This window comes from Ctenocephalides felis, unplaced genomic scaffold, assembly GCF_003426905.1.
Source record: "Ctenocephalides felis isolate EL2017-DRISC unplaced genomic scaffold, ASM342690v1 CF-g0.4_SCAFFOLD_00845, whole genome shotgun sequence".
NCBI classification, from domain to species: Eukaryota; Metazoa; Arthropoda; class Insecta; order Siphonaptera; family Pulicidae; genus Ctenocephalides; species Ctenocephalides felis.
In genome coordinates, this window is record NW_020536999.1 from 12233792 (window position 1) to 12259152 (window position 25361).

The 25361-nt window shown below is 29.8% G+C and overlaps 4 protein-coding genes across 4 annotated transcripts; 2 read left to right on the plus strand and 2 right to left on the minus strand.

Moving 5' to 3' along the window:
- Positions 1-238: 238 nt before the first annotated feature.
- Positions 239-5923, minus strand: LOC113363236 (splicing factor 3B subunit 2-like). The gene is made up of 11 exons (XM_026605722.1): positions 5035-5923; positions 4704-4971; positions 4333-4531; positions 4035-4241; positions 3756-3958; positions 3529-3679; positions 3229-3432; positions 3014-3152; positions 2598-2697; positions 704-834; positions 239-632 (listed from the first exon to the last, which is right to left on the minus strand). Exons 1-11 carry the CDS (start codon positions 5708-5710, stop codon positions 370-372), a joined length of 2541 nt encoding a protein of 846 aa, XP_026461507.1. The 5' UTR covers positions 5711-5923; the 3' UTR covers positions 239-369.
- Positions 5924-5967: 44 nt separating this feature from the next.
- LOC113377940 (GPI mannosyltransferase 3-like) lies at positions 5968-11889 on the plus strand. Its single transcript, XM_026618408.1, has 4 exons — positions 5968-6013; positions 6660-6761; positions 6978-7013; positions 10332-11889. Exons 1-4 carry the CDS (start codon positions 5968-5970, stop codon positions 11825-11827), a joined length of 1680 nt encoding a protein of 559 aa, XP_026474193.1. The 3' UTR covers positions 11828-11889.
- Positions 11890-13366: 1477 nt separating this feature from the next.
- LOC113377949 (adenosine deaminase 2-like) lies at positions 13367-19414 on the minus strand. The gene is made up of 6 exons (XM_026618419.1): positions 18867-19414; positions 18227-18789; positions 16495-16554; positions 16065-16189; positions 15368-15558; positions 13367-13533 (listed from the first exon to the last, which is right to left on the minus strand). Exons 1-6 carry the CDS (start codon positions 19402-19404, stop codon positions 13484-13486), a joined length of 1527 nt encoding a protein of 508 aa, XP_026474204.1. The 5' UTR covers positions 19405-19414; the 3' UTR covers positions 13367-13483.
- Positions 19415-23341: 3927 nt separating this feature from the next.
- Positions 23342-25361, plus strand: LOC113363875 (cyclin-dependent kinase 9-like). Its single transcript, XM_026606358.1, is given in 11 exon segments — positions 23342-23555; positions 23621-23648; positions 23650-23721; positions 23863-24104; positions 24106-24118; positions 24182-24300; positions 24377-24515; positions 24615-24711; positions 24714-24745; positions 24805-24981; positions 25065-25361. Coding segments are annotated over 11 exon segments (1194 nt in total). The 5' UTR covers positions 23342-23406; the 3' UTR covers positions 25191-25361.

Genomic DNA, 25361 nt, shown 5'->3' on the forward strand with positions numbered 1-25361 from the left:
CCAAAATGTTGAGAAACCTTTGAAACGTAAAGATATATAACAAGTTTCATTTTCGATTTTTCGGGATTACAATTTTTGGTATAAATTTATTGTCTTAACAATTGCATTTACAATTTAAACTGCGCATTCACAAAATTACTTTCATAGAAATACATACACATATCATGATCAGTATTTAAAATATAAAGTTTTTACCTCAATACCTTCTTGCTAACTTAAAAAAACAAAAAGAGGCTAATTCTCTGTTTAAATCTATATTACATAATCTTTAAAAAACGGTGCCAAAAAGAAACTTTATAAAACAATATTGATTAAATTATTTTCATAAATATTTAGAAGCAACATAATACACCTACGTGTAAGTCCAGTTTAAAATTTGAATTCCTTATATTTCTTAGCTTGTTTACCATCCTGTGTCTGTTGACGTTTCCTTTTAGTTTTCTGTTTGGCCACATGTTCAGCCAACATGTCCGATAAATCTTCCTTCTGCAGATGGCTTTGTTGTTCCTTCAATTGTTGCTCATAGCGCATGGCCATGGCATCGTTATCCATGTCCAACTCGGATGGATCCAATGCTAATTCTATGGCACCTTCCTTCTCAGAAACATTTTGAATTCCACCACGTTTTGAAGCTACAGAAGAAAAGATATTATGAAAAAAAGTGTAGTGGCATAACTGAAGTTGTATAAATTACTGCACTTACCAATAACGCTGGGTGGTTGAGCACCTCCAGCTCCTGTCATGTCATATACGTGAGTAGATCCCATCATTGCTGAACCGATGCGATCAGTCCTGCGTTCTGGTAGAACTTGATACAGTACTGGTGTCTCTTCGCTAAAAATTAGAACAAAATCGTAAATAACTAGTGGTGCATGGCATCGCGCCTTAAGGCAAATTGCGAGAACTTCACGTACCGAAAACTAAATTATTAAGAAAAACTTCAAAATTTTGAAAAAAATAGATTTTTAAGAAGTTTTAAAATTTTTGAATAAATTTGACTTTTTTTTGGATTTTTTTTCTGTATTCTGATTTATTTAAAAACGCAAGATAAATAAAATTTTTCTTTTTTTTGCGATTACTAACCTATTACTAATTGATATACACATAATGAATGTAGATCGAATCACTTAAATAATGATCATCTTTCAGGAACTTTTAATATTATTCACTTCCCGAAGGAGAAGTTTATGTATTCATCAAAAAATCTGATTTGCTAATTTTATGTTTTCTAGAAATTTCAAGTCATTCCGTATCGAACGAGAACAGATTTGAAAGAAGTATATCTCTCGTCAAAAAAAAAGGTTCATAAAAATCAGCAAAACAATTTTTCAACAATTAATTTCAAAAAAATTTACCTAAAACTCATCAGTATCAGTATCAACCAATATCTTTCGAACGGTTTTTGAATTTTTAAAATCTATTCAAAATTGCGGGCTAACACGTGGACGAAAAATGTTTCACTTTTCTGCTATTTACAAAAAAACGGCTTGGCCGATCGTCGCGCAAAATTGTCAAACAATAGTCCTCATCGAGATACATTGAATGGCTTTTAAATTTTTGAAATCGGTCCAGCCGTTTTTTCAGAAAAGGTCGATTTAAGGTAAAAAATCTATTCACACACACACACACACACTTCTTCCAAATCAGTTTTTTAAGAAGAACCAAAAAAGACAATTTTTTTAAAGAAGCCGCCATTTTGTCAAAATTATTTTACTTATTGCTTCGGTTAATTACTAGATTTATCTTTTTTTTTAATGAAATCTTTTTGGTTGTATAATTTCACATGATTTACTTCAGAGATTGAGTGGTCACCGCAAAACCTGTTTTCGAGACTTTCGAGACATTTTTACTTGCGATTTTTTTTAAAATATAGTTAAAAGATGCCTTTATATGTGTCCAAATTTTTGTATCCATAGATTTAATAGTTTTCACAGGAAAAATTCTTAAAAAATAATTTTTTTGAACGATTAACTGTATATAACACCTTAAGCAAGGCAAAATGCCACTTTCAACTAGTTTTAATATTATTTAACAAAATCTTATAGCGCTTAGACTTACGGCAAAAATCTGAATTTTTTATTTTTACAATTCAATTGCTTATCATAAGCCTATAATATTTTAGTGTTATTTTAGACTGCGAAATCTATCGTTGTACAAAGTTTCGTGAAAATCCTGAAAACAGAATTTTTCCACATTTAATTATGAAGAAGGCCCGGCTGATATTTACCAAAAACTATTCAACACAACTCCCAAACAAGATCGATTAAATCAATTAAAAATTGTGGGCTAGAACGGGAACGAAAAATTTTACACTTTTTTGCTAATTACAAAGAAACGACTCAGCTGATCGTTGAGCAAAACTGATAAACGCTAGTTTTTATTGAGAAACATCAAATGGCTTTTACATTTTTAAAATCGGCTCAGCCGTTTTTGAGCAAACGTCGATTTACAGCGAAAAATCTGTTCACATACACACACACACATACTTTTTCTAAATTTGGTCTCATTTGATTCAGAATGAATTAAAATGTAGAAAAATCGGTTTTTCTTGGGGAAGTTAAGAGTATAATAAACATTTGACTAATTTTACAACTTACCCATCCATATCATTTTCAATCTTCTTCTTACGAAGTTCTATTGTCTCTGGAGTCTCCATTCCAGCAGGAATAGAACTAAATCCTGAAGGTGTTACTAATCCTAAAATTAAAAAAAAAAAAGATTTGTTGATAGAAATTTAAAGTGTATGAAGAAGAAGCTCAAGAAGAAAAGAAAATTATTCACATAGAATTGTAATGAAAAAAAAAATTCAAAACAAGTCGCATAACAAATGTTTGAGAATTGAATAATGCTAATTCAATAGATAAAAAATTCATTAATGTTTACCTTCCGCCGGTGTTATTAAGCCAGTCTCATCTGGCTTCTCCGGTGCCTCTTCTTCTTCCTCCTCTTCAGTAGAAGATTCTTCAGATTCTGATTCCATTTCTCCCCAGGCGGTTTTATCATTAATGTTTACCTTCCGCCGGTGTTATTAAGCCAGTCTCATCTGGCTTCTCCGGTGCCTCTTCTTCTTCCTCCTCTTCAGTAGAAGATTCTTCAGATTCTGATTCCATTTCTCCCCAGGCGGTTTTATCAATTGTGGATTCATCAATATTCTATAAATCATTAAAACAAAAAGAAAATTATATTAATTAAAAATTACTCAAATATTAGCAAATATATTTTTATTACCTCATCGATTTCTTGAACCACTCCAAAGACATCACCATATAACGGTCTTCCTTTTTCATCAACAGGTGGCTTACCCCAACCTCCAGTGTGGTAACCGAAAGCACAGCCATCTGGAATTGGTGCATTCAAACCTGGTATTTTCAAACTGGGATAACTCGGGGGAGGACCGTAACGTTGCTGAGCGATTAACCATGGTGGAGGAATCTAAATAATTAAATATGAAAATTATATGATCAATTGATATGTAGAAAACTTCCTGAAATTTTAAAATTAAGTAGAGTGGAAGGGTTGTTAGCTTACTTTATTACTGCCAGGTCCAATAGGCATTCCCAAAGCTGTTTTTAGTTCTTCTGACAAATCACCAGGTTTCTTTTCTTTTAATCTCGTTTCATATTCCTTTCCTTCATAATATAAATCACCATGAATAGTCATTCGTGGTTTGGTTTGCCATCTAAAAATATGTAAAAAATTTGTTAAATGTATAAAATTAGTAATAATATAAATGTAGGTAATTTTATTGTCCATACTTAAAGAAAGCATCATGTAGTTTCTGGTAATCAATATCAATCCTTCCCATTTTTGGTCTGGCCCGTTCTCGCATTTTAGACTTCAGTGACCTGGACTCGTCCTTATCTTGTAGCGATGCTCTCATTTCCATAATACCAGTGCGCTTTATAAATGCTGGTAAATCAAAAGCAGGCTTTTCAATTCCTCGCTTACCTTGTAGATACTGAAATAAATTGAAAATCAATACAATATAATAATTGTATAATATAATATAATAAATCATATAAAATTTAGATAACCTTTCTTTTAAAACACCAATGCCTTGGTACTTGAACTGTATTCCTATGTGCTTTCAATTGCACCAGCAATTTAGGATCCCGGGCTGTAACATCATGCATTTCGACAACATCAGGTCTTGAAACAAGCTGTTTTAATTCAGCAACTGATAATCTGGTTAATTTTTTCAATTTTCGTTTAGACAGTTTTTCTTTATCCTCAATGGGTGCCTGATGATAAAACATATGACATCAAAAATGTGTATTTTGTAATTGAAATTGTAATTATATATTTTAAATAATATCTGCTTAAACAAAATACCTCATCCATATCATCTTCATCAACAAAGTTATCTTTCGTTTTCATATCTCTTTTCTTTTCAGCTTCCAGCTTCAAATTTTGTTCACTGGCTTTAAGAGCTTCGGCATGTTTTTCTGCTATTTTAAAAGCAACAAAAATTTTGAAAAACTGCCTATGCATTGGTGCTAATTCGGTAATGTTTATCATTTCCTGAACATATCTGCAAAAAGATGATTTTAAAGTTTAGTTTATTATTTACAGGAAAAATTATATGGAAGCCCATATATTGCAAACTTATTTATTTGTCAAGTATTACAATTTACACAAGATTTGTATATTATTTAACTATTAAAATATTATATTTTGATGGTACATAGATATTTAGCACTTACTCAATTTCTGGTTCAGGTTCATCTGACTTTTTATCCTTTGTATCACTTTTATTTGTATCTTTCTCTTCTTTTTGTTTTTCTTTTACTTGTTCTTGTTCCATTTTCTTCTTATTTTTGGCCCTTTTCCTTTTCTCTTTTTTCTTTTTGTGTTTGTTTTGACGATTACCAGCTTTTGAACCATTAACAGATGGGGCAGGTGCTGATGTTTCTTCATCAGATTCATTATCGGCATCTGTGTAGTCCACACTAACCACATTTTCGCTTGATACTAAAAATTTTCAAATTTCTTGTATTATATATTCTATACATTTTTATGAAAAATAATTCTTACCCTTTTCAGCAATATCGACCTCTGTTCCCAATTCGGCCGCTCTTTGATCCTTAAGGGCGAAGACTTGCTCCAATGCTTTTGGCAAAACTACCTCAGTTTTTGTTTTAGCAACTTCATCAGGCTTTTCCACATGTAAAGATAATAAAGATGGCAGATCTTTTGAATTTTGATTGCCGGCTAATGTCGGAGGTATTCCTGGAGGTGGCAACAGTACTGGATGATTTATTGGAGGTGGCCCCGACATATTCGGTGGCATATTCCCTGTTCCAGGAGGCATTGTGCTGGGAGCTATGCTTACTGGTGGCATTGTGCCAGGAGGCATACTAACAGGTGGCATTGTACCAGGAGGCATGGTTGCCGTTGGCATAGCACCTGGTGGAACATTGTTAAGTGGAATGCTTACTGGAGGCATTGTGCCAGGCGGCATAGTATTAGATGCCATTGTTCCAGGTGGCATATTTGACATTTGACCCGGCATATTTGGTATCATTGTACCAGGAGGCATATTCGGTGGTAAACCACTCGGTGGCATGCCGACCATTGGCATATTTGGCGGCATACTTCCTGGTGGCATATTAGGCGGCATACCTCCAGGCGGCCTATTCATAGGCGGCATTGTTCCAGGGGGCATGTTCATTGGAATCGTGTTAGAGACGTCTTGATTCAATTCATTCATCTTGATTAAGGTTAGTTTCAAGTTAGTTTTTAAAAGTATCTATTCAACCACAAAACGATAAGAGACACACTTAAAATTAAGGAACTTTCCTATTCATTCTTAGTACGTACGATTACACTTAAATTAACAGGTTCTTCTTACGTTCAAGAAAAAAATACTTTTGATATAAATTAAGTTGACAAATATCGGTGGTGATGAACATAGAGTGTCAACTCTGCATTATATAGATAGGCATTTTGACAGACAAATAGTATACAATGGCGGCTGATAAAATGCATGAGCATTTGCGATTTGCGCGCCTCTGTGAATGTGTTTATTAAATTAAATTGAATTAAAAGCATTTAAAATTAAAAAATATATATCACTGCAAAATGAAATTCTAAATTTGAACACTGGTAGAGTAATAAATAAGAAAAAACAAAATGTTTGTAAAATTAGAACGGCTGGAATTGCCTATACCAAAAACAAATCAGTACGTCTCCACATCAATACAAATCGAATGTTTTTTGAATCATTCAAATCGGTTTAACGGTGTTCCTGAAATTGTTGATAGAAATTCAATGGCAAAATACATTATTTTTAGTTCTAACACAATATATTTTATGTTGTATATACAATAGCTAATAATTTAACAATAACACTAAAAAAAGTAAAAACAGCTTGTATAAAAGTTTTCTATTTTCTTACATTATTTTTATATTCTATAGTATGGTCATCTAGGAAAAATCAACAATATTTGTTTTATTGTTACATATCAATAAATTATTTTATTTAGTCCCAGAGCATCCAGGCAAATTCAATTCTTCTAATTCTAAAATTCTTATCTTTTCTTTCAAAATTTTTTGGTAAGCAAATCCACCTTCTTTATCAACTTGCAAATTCTTTGAAAGTCTTTGGATAATACTATTCAATCTCTGTGTGGAAGAATTTTGAACTTTATTCAATTTAGCACTTGAAGGTTTTGCATTAATCGTATTTTTGGTATCAGGAACAAATGATGCAGAAACAGGCAAGGTATTTTTGGTATCAGGAATAAATGATGCAGAAACAGGCAAGATATTATTGTCCACATCAGGAGTTTTACCAGAATTCTTAATTTTTAGGTTTGGAGTTGCTTTGTTTTTGGCCAACTTTTTTGGGCGTGGTTTGAGGTTTAGATAATTAACTTTACTGTACTTGTCATTGTTAATTTTCTTGGAAGACTTCAAATTTTTTGGGACACTTTTAGATGTGCCAGGCACATTTTTAGATGTTATTTCATAATTAGCTGCTGATTTTGAAGTAGTTGGTCTTATATTTTTTGGTGTGTGAGTTTTTTGACTAGTACAATTTTTGTTCAAATTTGAATGTAGTTGACCAACTTCATGTTGGTTGTTATCGGTTTGACTCTTTGTTGGCAAATGGCGGTTGTTTTCTATTGAAATAGTATCAAAAATCTGATTACTTTTGAATAATTCTCGAAACGTGCCATTCCAAAATTGATTTGTATCTGAAACTTTACTAATCGTGGACGAGTTTACATTTATTGCCCGTCTATGATCTTCATTAAGCCTTGGAATTTTCTTTCTAGAAATTATAACCGGGTTACTTATGGTTTGTTGATTATTATTATCAACAATATTGCTTGAATTTGTTTTATCTAATTTATGATAATTATAAAACATGTGGTGGCTCTTGTTCTCGTGGATCTGAATATTTGGTTTGCTACTAATAGTTTCATTATCAGATTCATCGTCTTCGTCACAAAGCATTTGAATTAGTTCCTCCTTAGTATAAAACTCAGTTTTATTAGCAATTGGAACAAAATTGTATTGCTCAGCTTTATCACATACAAGTTCTTCAACTTGTACACACATTGTTTTCATAAATTCATCATCAATTACTTTTGAAGACTCATTTTCTTCATTAATTCTAGTCAGGTTGTGCTGGTCTTCAAATGTTAAAGTCTTGGTCGTCGTTTCAAGATTATTATTAACACAATTAGCATTTAATCTCGGATAGTTGTGTTCATGGATAATTGACTCATATTTCGTTACAGTTGATGATTTTGTACTGTAAGTTTCGCGTTTTTTTGGAAAATCGCAAGGTTGTATCACCAAATTCGAATTTCCAATATCTGGATTAATATATTCTACGTCTATAGGTACATCATCAATATAATAAAAACTGTACTCATTCTCAGGTAATTCGTCAACAGTATTTTCCAAAGGGGAAATAGTGATTACTTCAGGAACAAAACTTGTTTGAGTGCACTTGGTGTTATTGTTCTGATAGAATATTGGCTCAGATTTTTCATCTGATGTGCTCTGGGTTATGATTATCTCACAATCAGAAATATTTATATTTGAATTCGTCAAATTATTTGTAAAAGTCATGTTGTTACATAAGTTTTGAATAGATAATTCGTCACTCACTATCCAACTATTCACCGCCATGATATGATAATAAATTATCTTTCTTGCAGGCAGCAAATCTAGGAATAAAGAAATTCGATTTTATAATTGATGGAAATATGAAAAAATGTAAAATATTTTATTGGCATTCAAACAAGTGCGGTTTTCAGCTTTAGATTTGGTTTCAATTAAATTTTAAGGTTTGCTGGTGTAGTCCAAATGTAAAATACATTTTGTTAATGGATAGCAGGAAATTTAGATGTCCATAGGTAAAAAGTGTTTTTTGTTCATTACGCTTGTTGAAAGATGGAAAATTGAATCAAAAATGTATTGTAATCGTCCAAAAATCGAAATTGAAAATTTTTACATTTCTTCACGTTTTGAAGGTTTCTGAACATTTTGGCATACCTCAGAAAAAATGGATGTGTGTGTGTAAGTATGTATGCATAAACTTTTAATTTCGATTTTTGGACGATTACTATAACAGGAAGTTAAAAATGCTCTGGTCGTCCAGTTCAAGTTGATTATAAAATAATTGTCTCCCTTTTCTCTTAGAATAAAGTTATTCAGTATCATTGAAAAAATATCTTTGATTTTCTAACAAAAATCCGCACTTACTTAGTTGCCAACCGAATGGCGAATTTTGGAGTTGAAAATATAAATAAATAAAGTTATTATTTTCAGTATAACAAAATCTGAGTTTAGCGCTATTTATTTTAAATATTTTATCACACTCATACCGTTTATTTGATAATGGCGGTTTTTTTTCGAGAGTTATATGTCTACATAACCTAACAACTATAAACTATATAAACACTTTAAATGTTATAAAATGTATTTTCTAGTATATCTACAATAATTAATGCGTTTTAAACGAATAAATAGTTATGTAAAACTATATTCGGTAATATATTTATATAATAATAGATGCAAAATGGTCACTTTCATTTTAAGTTTGTCATACCGGTTTTGAAACGAATTTTCTATGTGAAACCGAAAACTTTTACAATAATGTATAACAATAATTGAATAATAGTATAAATAAATACAATAAATTATGAAATTAGTATTATTTATTACCTTTTTATGTGATGAACAATTCAGGGGCACATTTTCACTTATCACAAATAACAGGAAATTAAATTTGGTTCAGAAGACATTGAACACAACGTCCTGATTGACATGAAGTTAGTATATATATCGTATTTGAATCAATACATTATTCTACACATTTCGGAACGAAATATACTGCAACAACTTTTAAATTTGCGAATCTAAAATTTCTTAACTAATCAGCGCGATCCCTAACAATAGCAATAGAATGTTTTTTGAATCATTCAAATCGGTTGATTCGTGCTCTCGAGATCGTCGACAAAAAATTGTATCCGTACATACATACGCATACATACACATACATATATCCATTTTTTAAGCTGTGCCAAAATGTTCAAAAACCTTTAAAGATATAAAAAGTTTACTTTTTTTAAAATATCAACATTTAATTACAAGAAAACAACGGTCTGGCTGCTTTTTAAGAAAAATTTTACAACGTGAACTCCGACTGAAATCTTATTAGATGGCCGTTAAAGGATGAAAAACGGTTGAGGAAAAACGGCTCGTTGATACAACGCCTATTATTACTTGACAGTTCAAGTTGGTTTAATTTGATTAGCTACTTGATAATAAATATAATTGATAAGATTAATTAAGTCTTATCCCAGTGATAATCAAATCATTTCTATCGCATTTTGCTTGATATTTGAATTATGTTGAGCAAAAATAGCATAGCAATAATCGTATAGAAAAAATATTTATTGTCAATCAAAGTATGCAAACTATTTTCTTTACTAGTAATTTATTATCTTTTTACTAATTGTGCTTTTGTCTGCTTACTGTACTTTTTACTAAAGTATATTTTTACTTTTTCTGCTCATTTATTGAATTATGAAATATTGGATTTAATATCTTGAGTAAATTGTATTTGACGCTGATTATGGATAAAAAGTCTACTAACATATTAGTATTGAAAGGTAGTGATGACTTACTCATGAAAAATTATCAAGTATATTTATTTAAATCATTTACCCTCCACTTATTCGAAATTGAATTTACATAACCTCAATCTCTTACAGAAAACTTAATTGGCTACTAAATAAAATCATAACCAATGAAATATATCTTTACCAATTTTGTTTCCAAATGGAAATGTTTATTACTGATCCTCGGAGTGCGAGTGTTATCAGTTTTTGCTGTTCGTACATGGTACGTACCTGATGAATTCTGGCAATCTCTAGAAGTCGCACACTACTTAACATTTGGCTATGGATATTTGACCTGGGAGTGGCATGAAAGAATTAGGAATTTTTTGTACCCTCTTTCTATATCAGTTTTATATAAATGTCTCGATATATTGCATCTAGACTCTGTTTATATGTTGACCACTGTACCAAGAATTGTACAAGCGATTTTCACTGGCTTAGCTGAGTATAAACTCTATTGCTGGTCTGGCCGTAGTAAGTGGACACTGTTTATGTGCTTGTCGTCATGGTTTGTATTTTATATTGGTTCAAGAACTTTGCTGAATACTGTAGAATATGGAATTGCTTGTATAGCGATTACACAATTTCCATGGAGAAATTGCCGGTCAGGAGACCAATGTAGATTTTTGTACACAATCGGGCTTGGAACAGCCATGAGACCCACTTTTATAATACCTTGGATACCATTATGCATATATCATTTGTATAATCCGAAATTAATATTTCTGAAAGAAATAATTGTAAGATATGTAGTTATTACATTGATAATTTTATTTGCAAGTATAGGTATAGATAGTCTAGTCACTCAGAGATTTTCTCTCACTTGTTGGAACTTTTTAAAAATAAATATTGTGCAAGGAGTTGCAAATTTTTATGGATCACATTCTTTCCATTGGTATTTATTAATAGGATTGCCAACAATATTATCAATTTCAATCATTCCCTTCGCTCTTGCTGCGTATAGCATGATGAAAAATAAATTTTCAGACCATATATCTTCATTAATGTTAATATCGATTACTTGGAACTTAGTTATATATAGCATGATTACTCATAAAGAATTTAGATTTTTATCAGGTAGCTTACCAATGATATTGGTGGTAACATCTAAATATTTGTCCTTCGTCTGTTCTCTCAGAGCAGTTCCAAAACTTGCCTCATATTTCATAGTGTGCGCAATCATGCTTTTCAATTTGCTTCCCATGTATTACTTTAGTTGGATACATCAATCAGGCACTACACTCCTAATGCCGGCATTATTAAAAACTGTAGAAAATTATTCAAGGTCCAATGCAGTCCCCCCAAATTTACTATTCTTGATGCCGTGCCATTCTACACCATATTACAGTCACGTTCACCAAAACTTATCCATGAGATTTCTCACATGCGAACCTGATATTAAATATAATGGAATAGAAGATGAAGCTGATGTATTTTATCAGAACCCACAGAAGTGGTTAGATATTAACTATTTTAATGTTATAGATGATGAATGTAAAAACAGTTCTTGCATTGGAAGACAAAATATAAAAGATAAATTACCTACTCACTTGATAATGTTTGAGGAACTCCAAAATCGGATTCATAAAAGTCTGAAGCATTATAAAGAAGTTGTAAAATTGTTTCATACACATTTTCCTACTGAAAGAGTCAGTTCGCATATAATAATTTATGAAATTAAATAAATTAAATAGAAATACTTTCTTTCATTTTATTCAAAGGATTGATCTTTTGCAAGTATGATAGAGACCCACTAAAAAGTCATTATGCATATCGATTGAAAATATATTTTATAAACATAATTTAGTTCCCTTTCCATTAGAATTGTAACAATTGTACAAAGTTGATCACACACATTAAATAGATACCAGAGATCGAATAAAAAAATATTTATAAGCTAAGGCATTATAAGAAAAAAAATCTAGTCATAAAATTATAATGCTAATTTAAAACTGTGCAATCATAAGTAATTTATAAATCTATTTTATTTACCAGATAATTGTGAATGTATGATAATTTAACAGAAAATTTAATGAATAAATTGTATATAAGGAAATAAAATTTGAAAGCTTTTTGATTTATCGTTCTTCCTCAAGAGGATTTCATGTATATTAATATTAATATAATTAATTTGGTGATTGAATCATTTCTAATGACCACGTTCATCTGTTATATAACATTCAAGTTAAGCACAAGTGCACAAGTGAAATATGCAAATTAACATGTGGAGTACCACAAGGATCAGTCCTGGGGCCCTTGTTATACCTTGTATATATATATATATATATATATATATATATATATACTTATAGATATTTTGTACGATCTCCCATACCAGGCACTTCTGCCTGTCCTGTTTGAATATTAAAATTCAAATAAATAAAAAAGGACTAACTAGTTTTGTGCTAAAAGCTTTTTCGATGCTCACAAAAACTATTTAGTACTTGCTGATTCTTAATTGAATTATGGACATAAAAACTGATTTCTATATTGACTAACCTGTAATTACTTTCAGAAAACTTTCTTAAAGGGAAAATATCCCTTACGTTTAGTTTTTTTGTACCATTAATATACCTCATGTATGATATGATGCTGTACACTAGGCAGAGAATTGTTTGTCATCAGCATTTTTATTTATTAATGTTTATTTAATAAACATCTGCTAAGCAATGTCGAGTAAGCAATTACATTCTTCATCCTTTATGCTAAATTATATTCCTTAGGTCCTTAAATTTTCCAAAATATCTGACCCTACAGGAAACATCACAACACATGAAAAAAGTCAGCATCAACAAAAATCTGAAGAAAATCAAACTTTGAAAGTTCTTGTAAAATATACACTATACTAACCTAACTGATGTATAGGTTAAAAGTACTTTTATTTCATTATTTTCATATAAATTTATAAAATGGCGACTAAACTGTAACATTAAACAAACTGAAAGTACAAACTATTATTTTGTTTTATCTTTTATAAACTTTTAACATATTTAATTTTTTACACATTGTTTAGATGATTCTTGAAATGTAAAAAAAAGAAAAATAAGTACTTACTTAAATAAAATGTATCTCGTAACACGAGTACAATTACTAGTAACGACAATTATAATTATTTTATAATTATATTATATACAATCATTAAAATGAGAGTTATTAAAATTTCAATTTTAAATTTGACATTGTCGTTAGTGTTTCTCCAAAATACATTTACATACCTGTCACACATCTATTACAACACTTCATTTACAAAAATATTCGAATTACTATTTATAAATATAAATCTATTAAGTATATTAAACTTATATATCAGTCAAAATAATAAAATCACTTTTTACACATTGTTAACTGCAAATAAAAATGAGCAAACAGCTAACTGCCAACATGATGTAAGCTGCAATAGAAATTAAATTATGATAGGTTTTCATGCAAACAAGTCGATATGATTTAACAAATTAATAATAATAATTAGAAATAAATAAATATTTAGAAGTTTATAAGGAAGATTCAATCTGGAAATAAATATTTGTTTCCAAAAGCCATTTGAGCAACGTGGTTGTTCATGTTGGCACCACTGATTATGTGAAAGGACTCATGCATACTTCATATTAGTTTTGTGATTTTTATAAAAATTTTATTCGATTTTTAAATTTTATTTTATATTATTAACTTTAAGTTATAGTAATCTTAAAAAAATCGAAAATGTATTTTTTTATATATCTTTACGTTTCAGAGGTTTCTGAACATTTTTCTTGGCTTACTTCAGAAAAAATGGATGTATGTGTGTGTGCGTGTGTATGTGTGCGGATACAAATTTTCGACGATTTCGAGAACACGGATCAACCGATTTAGAAAATTTAAAAAAAACATTCGATTTGTATTCATAAGAGGACGTGCTGCTTAGTTTTTGGCGAAAGCAGGTCTAGCCGTTTCGAAGTTACTGGGCAAAAAGAGCCAAAAATGGTAATTCTTTTTTTGAGAGAACGAAGCGTCCGATTTTAATAATTCAGAAAATATTTTACTTGTATTTGTATGTAAAAACGGTTATGCAGTTTTTGAGAGAACGGATCATCAGATAAAATTAATTCAAAAAACTTTTACAGAAAATTTTGTAATATTGAAAATTTAAAAAAAAAAATTCAAAATTTTCAATAAAATTCAAAGTTTAAAAAAAAATTCTTCATTTTCATTTAAAAAAAAAACTAATTTTGAAAAATTTCATTAAATATCAAAATTTATTAAAAACAAAACGATTTCTTACAAAAATTTGAGAATATTTCGAGATTTTCAAAAAATTCCTGCTATTTACAAAGAAACGGCTCGGCCGATCGTTGCGCAAAACTGATAAAAACGCTCACGCTCAACTCATCGAGATGCATCAAAATACTTTTGAATTTTTAAAATCGGTCTAGCCGTCTTTGATAAAACGACGATTTACGGCAAAAAATCTGTTCACGCACACGCATACACATACACACACGCACATAATTTTTCCAAATTTGGTCTCATTCTATTCAGAATGGCTTGAAACGTTGAGGAAACATAAAATTAGCGAATCGGATTTTTTGATGAAAACATAAACTTCTCCTTTGGGAAGTTAATAAATCGCAAACACGGTCGCTTTGTCATTACTTCAGTTTTAATTGTTTCCCAACTTCATAGGGGCACCACTAACTGCAGTAAATATACCTTTGGCTTTAATTGATTAATTTGAATAAATGAAATGAGAACGATATATACGCGTATAAATTATATTTTCAACAAAATGACAAAAATGTAAAAAAAAATTGAACGTATTACAATAAGAAAATCAGTAATTAAAAAAAAGTGATGAATTTGGGGGCACTAGACCCTTGTTGAGTGCGGAAAACACTAAAACAGGATAAAGTATGTACATTTGTTCTGTTTTTACGCCCCAAACTATAAATTTCCAAACCATATCTGTCGACAGTAAATGTTCTACTCATAATAAAACTATAAAAGTATTTAAATAATCTTAATGTATTTAAACTTAAAATCTTGTTTAACTGATAAAGATACAAAACTTAAATGCAAAAATACACTAAAATAGAGCATTTCTTCCACAAAAGTGAAAGTTTAAATAAAACTTATATCATAGGAGGATCAACCTTACTAACATTTCTCCAAATGAGCAATGTTACACATTAATAATGATATTTTTCACTATTACTTATTGCATTATGATTATGATTAAAAAGGATTATTACCATAATCGATTCTCATATTACTTCCATTATTTACATCATCGACGAATTTCTCCCATCTCTTTTCCCACTCCTGCATGAGCTCCTGTTTTTTCAGTCCTTCCAAAGAGGAATAGTTAATGGAGTTTATTGCTAATTGTTTCAATAAACGCAGATCCTGCCATTTGGCTGCTAGTCCCATAAACGCTTCATACCTTAAATAAATGATAATATAATTAATATATTTTAATAATTATTTTATCTTTCAACAGATTTCATTTTTTATATTCCCGAAAAATCAGACTTTTCAGAATGACTGATTAAAATCATATAATATCGTAGGGCCTAGAATATTTTAGTATGTTATTTCAGACTACAAAATCTATCGTGATACCAAGTTTCATTATAATATCGACAAAAAAATCAACAAATAATTACGAAGAATCGGTCCGCCAGATCTTTGCCAAAAACAGTGACACTCGACATTGGAGTGGCAAGGATTAAATTTTTGAAATTGATTCAGCCGTTTCTGATAAAACTTCGACAAAAGGTCAAAAGTGGACACACCTTTTCCATACACACACATAGTTTTTCGAAATTTGGTCCCATTCGATTCAGAATGACTTGAAACGTCGAGAAAAGTTGAAATTTTTCAAAGCTATCAGATTTTTTCGCGATATTATTAAAACTTAATATCTATGATTTATTATTATTATTTTACCAGTCATAAGAAGCTCCCTGGGCGCCCCAGAATCCGGGATCATCCGGAGCGATGACGACCGGATAATTGTTTGTCAATAGATAACTTCCAGGATGATTCCTCAAATCGCTTACTAATCCCAAAACCTGGAAAAAAGTAAATTAAAAATATTACAATATTGCATTTCCAAAACTTCAGTTAAATTATATATTATAGAAGCAAAATAAAAATAAAGAATTATAATTTTTAATAAAGGATTTGCACAAGTTATGATTTTTATTTAAAAAAACCTTATTGGAACAACTTAATGAATTAATTTTATTTAATTTTTTTATGGTTAAACACATACGCCAGGGATACTGGCACTGACATACAATTGTAAAAAAAATGATGTAGATATGGTTTAATGCTCTATGCAAACAAAATCAATAAATATAGAATTTTTTTTTACCTGATTTGATATCGGACAGACCTCGATGCCAATTTGGTTATTCTTAACAGTTCGAGCTACCTGTGTAAAAATAATAATTATACAAAAAATTTCAATATTTATTTTTAACCCTCCGTCGGTCCGATGTTTATTTACCTTCGAACGGTCGGAGTGGTCTGGTTCATTGATCGACAGCTAATGAAATTTTCGGAAAAGTCCAGAAATTTCAAGTCGATAGGATTACTAAAAGTATTTTTTTTTAAATTGAAGTCGAAAAAAGTCTTGCCAGACCACTTCGATCGACAGAGGGTTAAATATAAATTCTATGCACTTTAGGAACAGATGTATTACATAAACCTACAATCTCTTTAAAGATATCATTAGAAGGATTAAAATACTTGGTGTAATATTCGTAATAAAATTTTATACTTGTAGAAATATATTTATAAAGTGTATAAATAATTCTACAGCCATTTCGACTATGGGTATAATAATTCTAGCAGGATTAAATCATTTTATTACGAATGCTGTACCAGATAATGTAATCTGTTTAGTAATATTTTTCAATTCTACCGTAATAATTATAATATATAATTGCACTTTATAATTAATAAAAACAATTAAATATTAAATTAATTTTTTAAATATTAATTTTTTTCATTAATTTGGAAGCATTTGAGCCATTGGGAGCAAAGAAATTCGAAAAACCATATTAATGACCACCCTAATATATATATTATATATAATTCTTATGTAAAGATGTATGATTTGATACTTCTCCCAAACGGTTATTCGGATTTTGATAATTCTTTTTAGAGTTTGTTAAAGGAATTTTTTAAGATTTAATGAACGATAAAACTATAGTGATATTGTAGAAATAGATGGCAAAAATTACAACAAAAGTGCCATCTGCTAGAAATGTCAATTCACTTGAAATTTGAATTTAGCTGAAATTATGAGCCTAGATAATATTATAATATAATATACAAGAAAAATATAATGTCTATATTATTATTACCCAAAAGCAGCTCAGATATGGCAGAAATTAAAATAATATAAGATACAGTCAACAGTATATGTTAGCAGATGAGATTATATAATTCAATTTAATAAATAACGGAATAAGCTTATGCATGTCGCATTTTGGTTTACTTTACTAAATTATTTAACAATTCAAAAAAATATTTCTACTTATTAAAAATATGATTTATAGAATTTTGTTTCATGTATCAAAAATTCATTTGTTTGGCATTGGATATGGAATATTTAGCAAGTTGATTTCAGTTTAAAGAGTGCTCATATGAACTAGATTTTACAAATTAATTCACCTAAGATTTGAACATAAACAATAATGTTTATTAAATTATTAGTAAGAAAAATGTACTTTAGAAATTATAATTGCCAAAAAGCAACTAATATATGGTACGAGATTATGAAAATTATAGACTAAATTATTGAAGCAATTATGTTCTGTGGTAAAATCAAGTGTGATATTGTTCTTTTACCGCAGATACTATATTATTTTTTTCTGAATTTCTTATAATGCTTATGCTAAGACCATGAATGAATCGCAAAGACAGAACATCAAATAGGATATTAAAAAGTATAGGAAATAATATTAAAAAATTTGGAACTATTGAAGACGTGAGTATAGGACAACGGTTGCCTGGTTATCTAGTATATACGTGTATATATATATATATATATATATATATATATACATTTATAGATATATATGATTATTATTTATTACCTGGGGATGTTTCAGCAAAGCATAACCATGTCCAATTCTCTTAGTTCCCAACAGCACGGCGTCCACCAAATTATTATCCGTCGAAAATCCATTCCAATCAGTTTCACCGGCATGAAAATAGAAATTCATCTCACTCTGCATTTCCTCCAACTCTGTCGAAAACGAGTGTAGAGTTTCTCCCAAATCTTCCTGTCCAACAAGGTCAAATCCAGCCACAAAATCCGGGAAAGCATTTTTCAGATCCCTTGCAATCCTGGCATATTCCAGAAATTGTTGGTTGTTTACTAAACGGTGAGGGGCGTAGATGAATCTGGCACCGAAAAAAGTTGGATGTTGATTTTTGAATTTGTTTAAAGTGTCTACATAAAGTTGGCAAACTTCTTTTTCTTTTAATTCGGTACCGTCTAGTCTGTATACGTTGGGTAAGGTACCGCGGAATTCTATGTAGTTGATGTTGTCTTCGTGAAATTCTTTTAAACTTTGGTAGAAGTAGTCTGTCCAGACTGGTTCGTAGGTTAACATTGGTGTGATTTTACCGAAAATGCCACCGAATCTGGTCCAACAGCGTTGACGTCAAGACCTACATCCTGATGCCCTAAAGTCAACTGCATTTTCAACCAGTCATCAGTTTCTAGAATACCTTCAGTCTGTCTTATTTGTGCAACACTTTTCCATAGCCCATCACTGGGTTGTTTGGGGAAGAATTTTAATTCCTCAAGAATTTGGTTGGATCCCGTGTTGGCTTGTCGTAATTTGGCATAAAGATTTGGACGATACGTGATGTTTTTAATAACAAAATCTATACTAACCAACGCGGTATCGTGTCCGTGCAAAACTGCACCCTTCGGCATTTTCTTAAGCAAACCAAAAACTTGAGAATTCCTAACATCATTAACTGATTCCAAGAAACTCCTTGCCGGCGGAAAACGTGCAGGATCCTTAAAACCTTCATCCAATTCCTGTTTTTTGAAACCCATCAAAGTCGCATTGGCTTTTAACTCATCTTCACTCAATTCCAAGGTACCTCCGACACTATTTTCTTGTTCATTTTTCAAAAATTCTGCACGTTTCAACTCGTACTGGTTAGAAGACATAGGAGCTGGTCCGTTCATTCTGGCAGACGACACTAACTGCAAAAGACATATTGAAACAAATACACTATTTATTATTACCGACATTTTACAGACAATTTTGAATACAGACTGACGATTCAGAAGACGATATGTCGACTGGTTGGTTTTTATCCCTCCCCAAAAGTTTACGATTTGTTTAATACCTTGATATATACTCATACATATCAGTGGTGCACGACATTATCATATCCATGAATATAAAATTTGATCGGAAAACATTATGTAAATAGAGCGATTTCATGCAAATATTTATAAAAACTGCAAGATAGCAGAAGAGATTCCGAAGTAAAATATATAACATTTTTAAGCAAATAGGAAATGGATAATATATGTTTTATTGAAATATGAGACTGTCCAGGTGATTTGATTTTTTGAAGTGATTTCCAAAATCTTGAAAATAAATATACTAGGTTTAAAAATCCTAAGTAAAGAATTATAATTACAATTAAAATACAATATAAACTAGTGGTGTATGGCATCATGCCTTAAGCAAATTGCTGGAACTTCCCGGGCTTTAATTCGAAATTTTTATAAGTTCAGAAAACATTAGATTTTTTATTTGAGAATTTCCAATTTTTTCGAACATTTGTGAAAATTTGATTTGTGAACACATTTTAAAAATTTGATTTTTTTAACAGAAAAAAGTGTAAAAAAATGTCATTTGGTACTCGAAAATAAGATATTTCGAAAAATTCTGATTTTGCAAAATTTACTTATTTTTTTATTTATTATTTTACAATGCAGATATTTTATTTAACTTCAAAATTGTTTGAAAACAGATTTATTTCGAAATATCTGATTTTCAACCGCCAAATGGCATTTTAAATTTTATGAATCTCCGAATCCGTTGAACCTGCCTTTGCCAAAATTTAATTAATCCTTCAGCACGAGTAGAATGTTTTTTGAATAATTCAAATCGGTTGATCCGTGCGCCCGAAAACGTGGATGAAAAATTGTATCCATACGTACATACACACACACGCACACATTTATTTTTTCTGATAATGAGGTATACCAAAATGTTCAGATGTTATATATAATTTTTCTCAAAATTTTGAAAATATCTTCAATAAATCAAATCAAATTAATGATTATTGATCGATAAATCAAATGTGACAGTTTAAGTTTTAAAATCTCATATATATATATATATATATATATATATATATATATATATATTTACTAGCTGGGCCTGCAACATGAAATAAGAGTTTGCGGTAGAAGGGAGAATTTAGGACAAATCATGATTTTTAAATTTCAAAAAAAGTTTTATGGGTGGACAATCCTTATTTTTTTGATGTTGCATATTCTTTTTAAACACTCAAAAAATTTACAAAAAAATTTAGTAATGGACAAACCTTAATAATTTTTTTGAAGTAAAAATTGAAGAAAAAACATTCACTGACTGTAAGCATGGTTAATAAAATGTACGTTATAAAATAGGGTATAATTTAATTAATTAAATTAATAATTTTTGTAGCAAGCTGTGAATTTAAAGTTGTGTGCATTTTTCAATTTTGCATTATAAAATCGAAATAAAAAAAATTAGTACCAAATTAAACAAAAATATTAGGAGTTAATCCTTGATAAAATGAGAAGCTTTTTGAAGTAAAATTTAAGCTTCTTTATAAAATCTGAAAAATCTGAACTGATCATTATCATCTGATCATCTGAAATAATCATTGGCTAAACTAAACATAAAATAAGAAAATTGGTCCAAAACCTAAAAAAAAATTTAGGGGTCGCCAAGCCCCTATCAATTAGGGGTACAAAAACCGTATAAAATAAATGATGACCGATAATCAGTCATACTGAACTTGTAAAATTTCACAAAAAAAAAATTTAAGTTTTGTCTCCAATGTTTTACAACGGTTTTCCAAGAATATAAATAACAATAACATAATAAACAAGTGAAAAATCACAATGAAAAATACATAAAACCAATGATGCATCAATTCTGAGTAATCTAAAACAAATAAAAAATCCACCATTTAAATCTGTTTTCTTTCTGCTCGATATATATTTGCACAGGCGTTTGCAGAAGGCGATGCTTGATTAATAATAAAACAAATAAAATTAAATTTTTATATTAAAAAAAACATCAAAGTGACAAACGAGTGTACATTTTTCATAATCGAACCGATAATTCAATGGAAACTTTATTTTCCCACATAATATTATTAGCAAATCTGGAAGCAAAATTCAAAAAAAAAAGATTATAAATCTCTGAGCGATAAAAAATCCAAGAAATACATAAAATGTATATTTATTTTCCGAGCTTAAAGTAACATCAGAAACTCAAATAATAAATATTAGTCATGTCGACGTGTGAATTTTAAACATACGCCATCGACAGATATAATATTGAATTAATAAATAAATACACAAAGTATTTTAATATCATGATTAAAACTGAGGTTTGATATCAATGATAGAATCTATTCTTTAGATAACATTGTTCGTCCAATTGCCCTTACATAATTTTTACAATACCGGCGGACTTATCAATGAGATGACAATGACGTGGAATCGTCTCGTTTAATTAAAATTATAATATTTATATAATAAACATAAACTGGTGATGCATGGCATCGTGCCTTAAGGCAAATTGCTAAAACTTCCCGTATCGAAAACTAAGATTTTTCGAAAAGATTAAAAATTTTTTTTGAAAATATTCGATTTTCCAGCATTTTAAAAATTTGGTAAAAACGTGACTTTTTTAAAAGGTTTAAATTTTTTCCCATAGGGTAGTATAAGTTATAGTAATGAGCTGAAAACCGAAAATAAAATTTTTTGCATTTCAGAGAAAATGGATGTGTGTGTGTGTATGTATGTGTGTGGAGACAATTTTTCGTCGACGATTTCGGGCGTATGGATTATCCGATTTGAATAGTTAAAAAACATTCGATTCCTATTGATAGGGAGACGTGGCAGGCCCACCCGTTTCGGAGCAAAAGAGTGCAGAAAATAGAAATAGAGTTTTTGAGAGAACGGAGTATCCGATTAGATTAATTCAAAACAATTTTGCTTGAGAAGACGGTGTGCAAAAAATGCTTTTACAGAAAATTTCGTAATTTTGTCAATATAAAAAAAAACAAAATTTAAAAAAAAAAAAATCAAAGTTTTAAAAAATTCATGTTTTCGGAATTTTTCATTATCAAAAAAAAACTTAATTTGAAAATTTTAAAAAATATCAAAATTTAAAAAAAAAAAACAATTTCTTACAAAAATTTGAGAATATTTCAAAATTTTCAAAAAAATGGCATATTTTCAAAAATTTCCAAGTTATCAAAAAATAAAAAAATATTTAATTTCAAAAAATTCCAAACGTCTAAAAAAAAATTCAAAACTTTAATTTCAAAATTTAAACTTAATTTCTAAATTATCAAAGAAAATAACGATAAGGCTGCAAATAAAAATTTCAAGAATATGTATTTGAAAAAAAAATTATTTGAATTTATTATAATTTACTTAATGATGGCACACATATAATATAGCGTCGAAACGTACACAGTAAAGAGTAATTTTTTTATCGCGACTGTTTTGTACACATATTTACATGTGCATATATAAAAAGTGAAAAAGATGAATGTAACCTGCTTATTAGGCTTATTTATTTATGAATGTAACATTGACTGACGTGGTTGTTTAAAAGTTTATTTTCGTGGCAATAACATAAAAATTTAATTATTGGAGCTTACCTATGTCCAGCCTTGTGCTGCATTTACATTAAATTTATTTCACTCATTTGTTTAGTCTTGTAATAATACTTTTAATTATTTAACCGTGATTTGCAAAAGTCTGTGTCCAAACAGCAACGTAAACATAACCATAGATAAATAAACATGGCGCAAATATTTTTGATTATTTATCTATGGCGGCGCTGATGCAATCTTTTCTAGTAACTTCTATGTCCTATCTATGACATCGCCATGTTTAGTCTCTATGCTCAGCTGTCGAACTGACAGCTGCTGTCTGCAAAACTAATTACTCAAACTTATTCCTTATAAATTATTTAAAAAGTTCAAAAAAAAAAAACTAGAAAAAATGGCAAATGTAGGAGCTCCACCAATTGTAGGTAGAAATATCATGTCAAGATCTGAAAAAGAAAGATATATATCACAATTTGATTTCCCTTTGTGTGCCGAATCTTCAAAATATGACAAACTCACCAAAATTGGCCAAGGAACTTTTGGGTATGTTTAAGTGTAAGTAATACACTCTCATCATTATGTGATATTAATTATACTTGGTGTCGCAGAGAAGTATTCAAAGGACGAGAAAAAAGTACTTCTAGGACCCATCCATAATGAAAAATTTGTGGCCATGAAGAAAGTTCTCATGGAAAATGAAAAAGAAGGAGTAAGTGTAATTGAAAATAGTATCCTGCTTTATAAATGATTCATAGTTACCTGCATAATTCATATTATCTAAATTTGATTTTTCATTAAGGCCCTCTGATGTTTAACAATTTTCTATCTATTTTCTTCCTCTCTATTACAGTTTCCGATAACAGCCCTGAGAGAAATCAAGATTCTGCAGTTACTCAATCATGAAAATGTGGTAAATCTCATAGAAATTTGTCGAACAAAAGCAGTGTTAGAAAATAATTACCGTTCCACATTCTATTTAGTTTTTGATTTCTGTGAACACGACTTAGCAGGTTTATTATCAAACGCCAATGTGAAATTCAGTTTGGGAGAGATCAAGAAAGTTATGCAACAGTTATTAAATGGATTATATTATACACAATAATAAGGTAATAACTTATTTAATATATAAAAATAATTTTAATCCCTTTATAATCCTTTTTCCTTTGCAGATTTTGCATCGGGATATGAAAGCAGCAAATGTTCTCATAACAAAAAATGGTATTTTAAAATTAGCTGACTTTGGATTAGCTAGAGCGTTTAGTGTTCCTAAAAATGGTGTAGCAAATAGGTAAATAAATCATTCTTCAAATATTTATGAACTCTAATTTATCATTTACCTAAAAATGTATCCTTTATCTATTCAGATATACAAATAGGGTAGTTACCTTGTGGTACCGTCCTCCAGAATTATTATTAGGTGATCGAAACTATGGCCCTCCTGTTGACCTTTGGGGTGCTGGATGTATAATGGCAGAAATGTGGACGAGATCACCTATAATGCAGGTATACAATATTTGTAAAGCAATAATATAAAGATATATGTGTAATGTTAGATATAATTGTGTAATGCAATAATATAAAGATATATTTTTCATAATGAAGGGTGGTTCTGAACAAGCGCAACTTATATTAATTTCACATCTATGTGGAAGTTGTACGCCTGAAGTGTGGCCTGGAATTGAAAATTTGGAGTTATATAAAAAATGGAATTGCCGCTAAATTATAATAGAAGGGTGAGTTATGATAATCGATGATATAAATCAAAATTATATATGTTTTAATTCCATTACAGGTGAAAGAAAGATTAAAACCGTATGTGAAAGATGCTGCAGCCTGTGATTTGCTAGATAAATTATTACAATTAGATCCATCTAAAAGATTAGATGCTGATGCAGCATTGAATCACGATTTCTTCTGGACTGATCCTATGCCCTGCGATTTAAAAGACATGTTAGAGCAACATAAACAAGTAGGAAAGATTTTTCTAAAAAAAATTAGTTACCATAAATAATTTTATATAATGATATGCATTTTATCAATCATTATTTTCAGAGTATGTTTGAATTCCTGGCACCTCCACGAAGACCGGACCACATGAGACACCACCAACATCAAATGGCAAGAGCTGCACAACAAAGAACAACATTAGAAAGTGGATATCAAGATCGTGTATTCTAATATCTGAAATAAATAATGAATTATTATTTAAACAAATACAATATTGACAATGCCCTGTATAATCCCAGGCGAGAATTTTGGGACACATGTAATAATTTTATAACAAGTAATCTGCGCCAATGTACCGATATGAATGTAATTTTGTACTGATATTGAATTGTAAATAAAGTT

What these genes read in the sequence shown, in the direction of transcription:
- LOC113363236 (XM_026605722.1), bottom strand. Translation starts at nt 5,710, where the DNA reads ATGAATGAATTGAATCAAGACGTCTCTAACACGATTCCAATGAACATG. An exon ending in TTGGACCTGGCAGTAATAAA is followed by an intron (nt 3,433 to 3,528) that starts GTAAGCTAACAA and finishes TTAATTATTTAG; the next exon opens with ATTCCTCCACCATGGTTAAT. An exon ending in CTTAATAACACCGGCGGAAG is followed by an intron (nt 2,698 to 3,013) that starts GTAAACATTAAT and finishes TTTTAATTTTAG; the next exon opens with GATTAGTAACACCTTCAGGA.
- LOC113377940 (XM_026618408.1), top strand. Translation starts at nt 5,968, where the DNA reads ATGGCGGCTGATAAAATGCATGAGCATTTGCGATTTGCGCGCCTCT. An exon ending in AATAAATGATGCAGAAACAG is followed by an intron (nt 6,762 to 6,977) that starts GCAAGATATTAT and finishes TTTCATAATTAG; the next exon opens with CTGCTGATTTTGAAGTAGTT. An exon ending in AGTTGGTCTTATATTTTTTG is followed by an intron (nt 7,014 to 10,331) that starts GTGTGTGAGTTT and finishes TGATCCTCGGAG; the next exon opens with TGCGAGTGTTATCAGTTTTT.
- LOC113377949 (XM_026618419.1), bottom strand. Translation starts at nt 19,404, where the DNA reads ATGTCGGTAATAATAAATAGTGTATTTGTTTCAATATGTCTTTTGCAG. An exon ending in TCTGTCCGATATCAAATCAG is followed by an intron (nt 16,190 to 16,494) that starts GTAAAAAAAAAT and finishes ACTTTTTTCCAG; the next exon opens with GTTTTGGGATTAGTAAGCGA. An exon ending in TAATATGAGAATCGATTATG is followed by an intron (nt 13,534 to 15,367) that starts GTAATAATCCTT and finishes TTTCTATTGCAG; the next exon opens with CTTACATCATGTTGGCAGTT.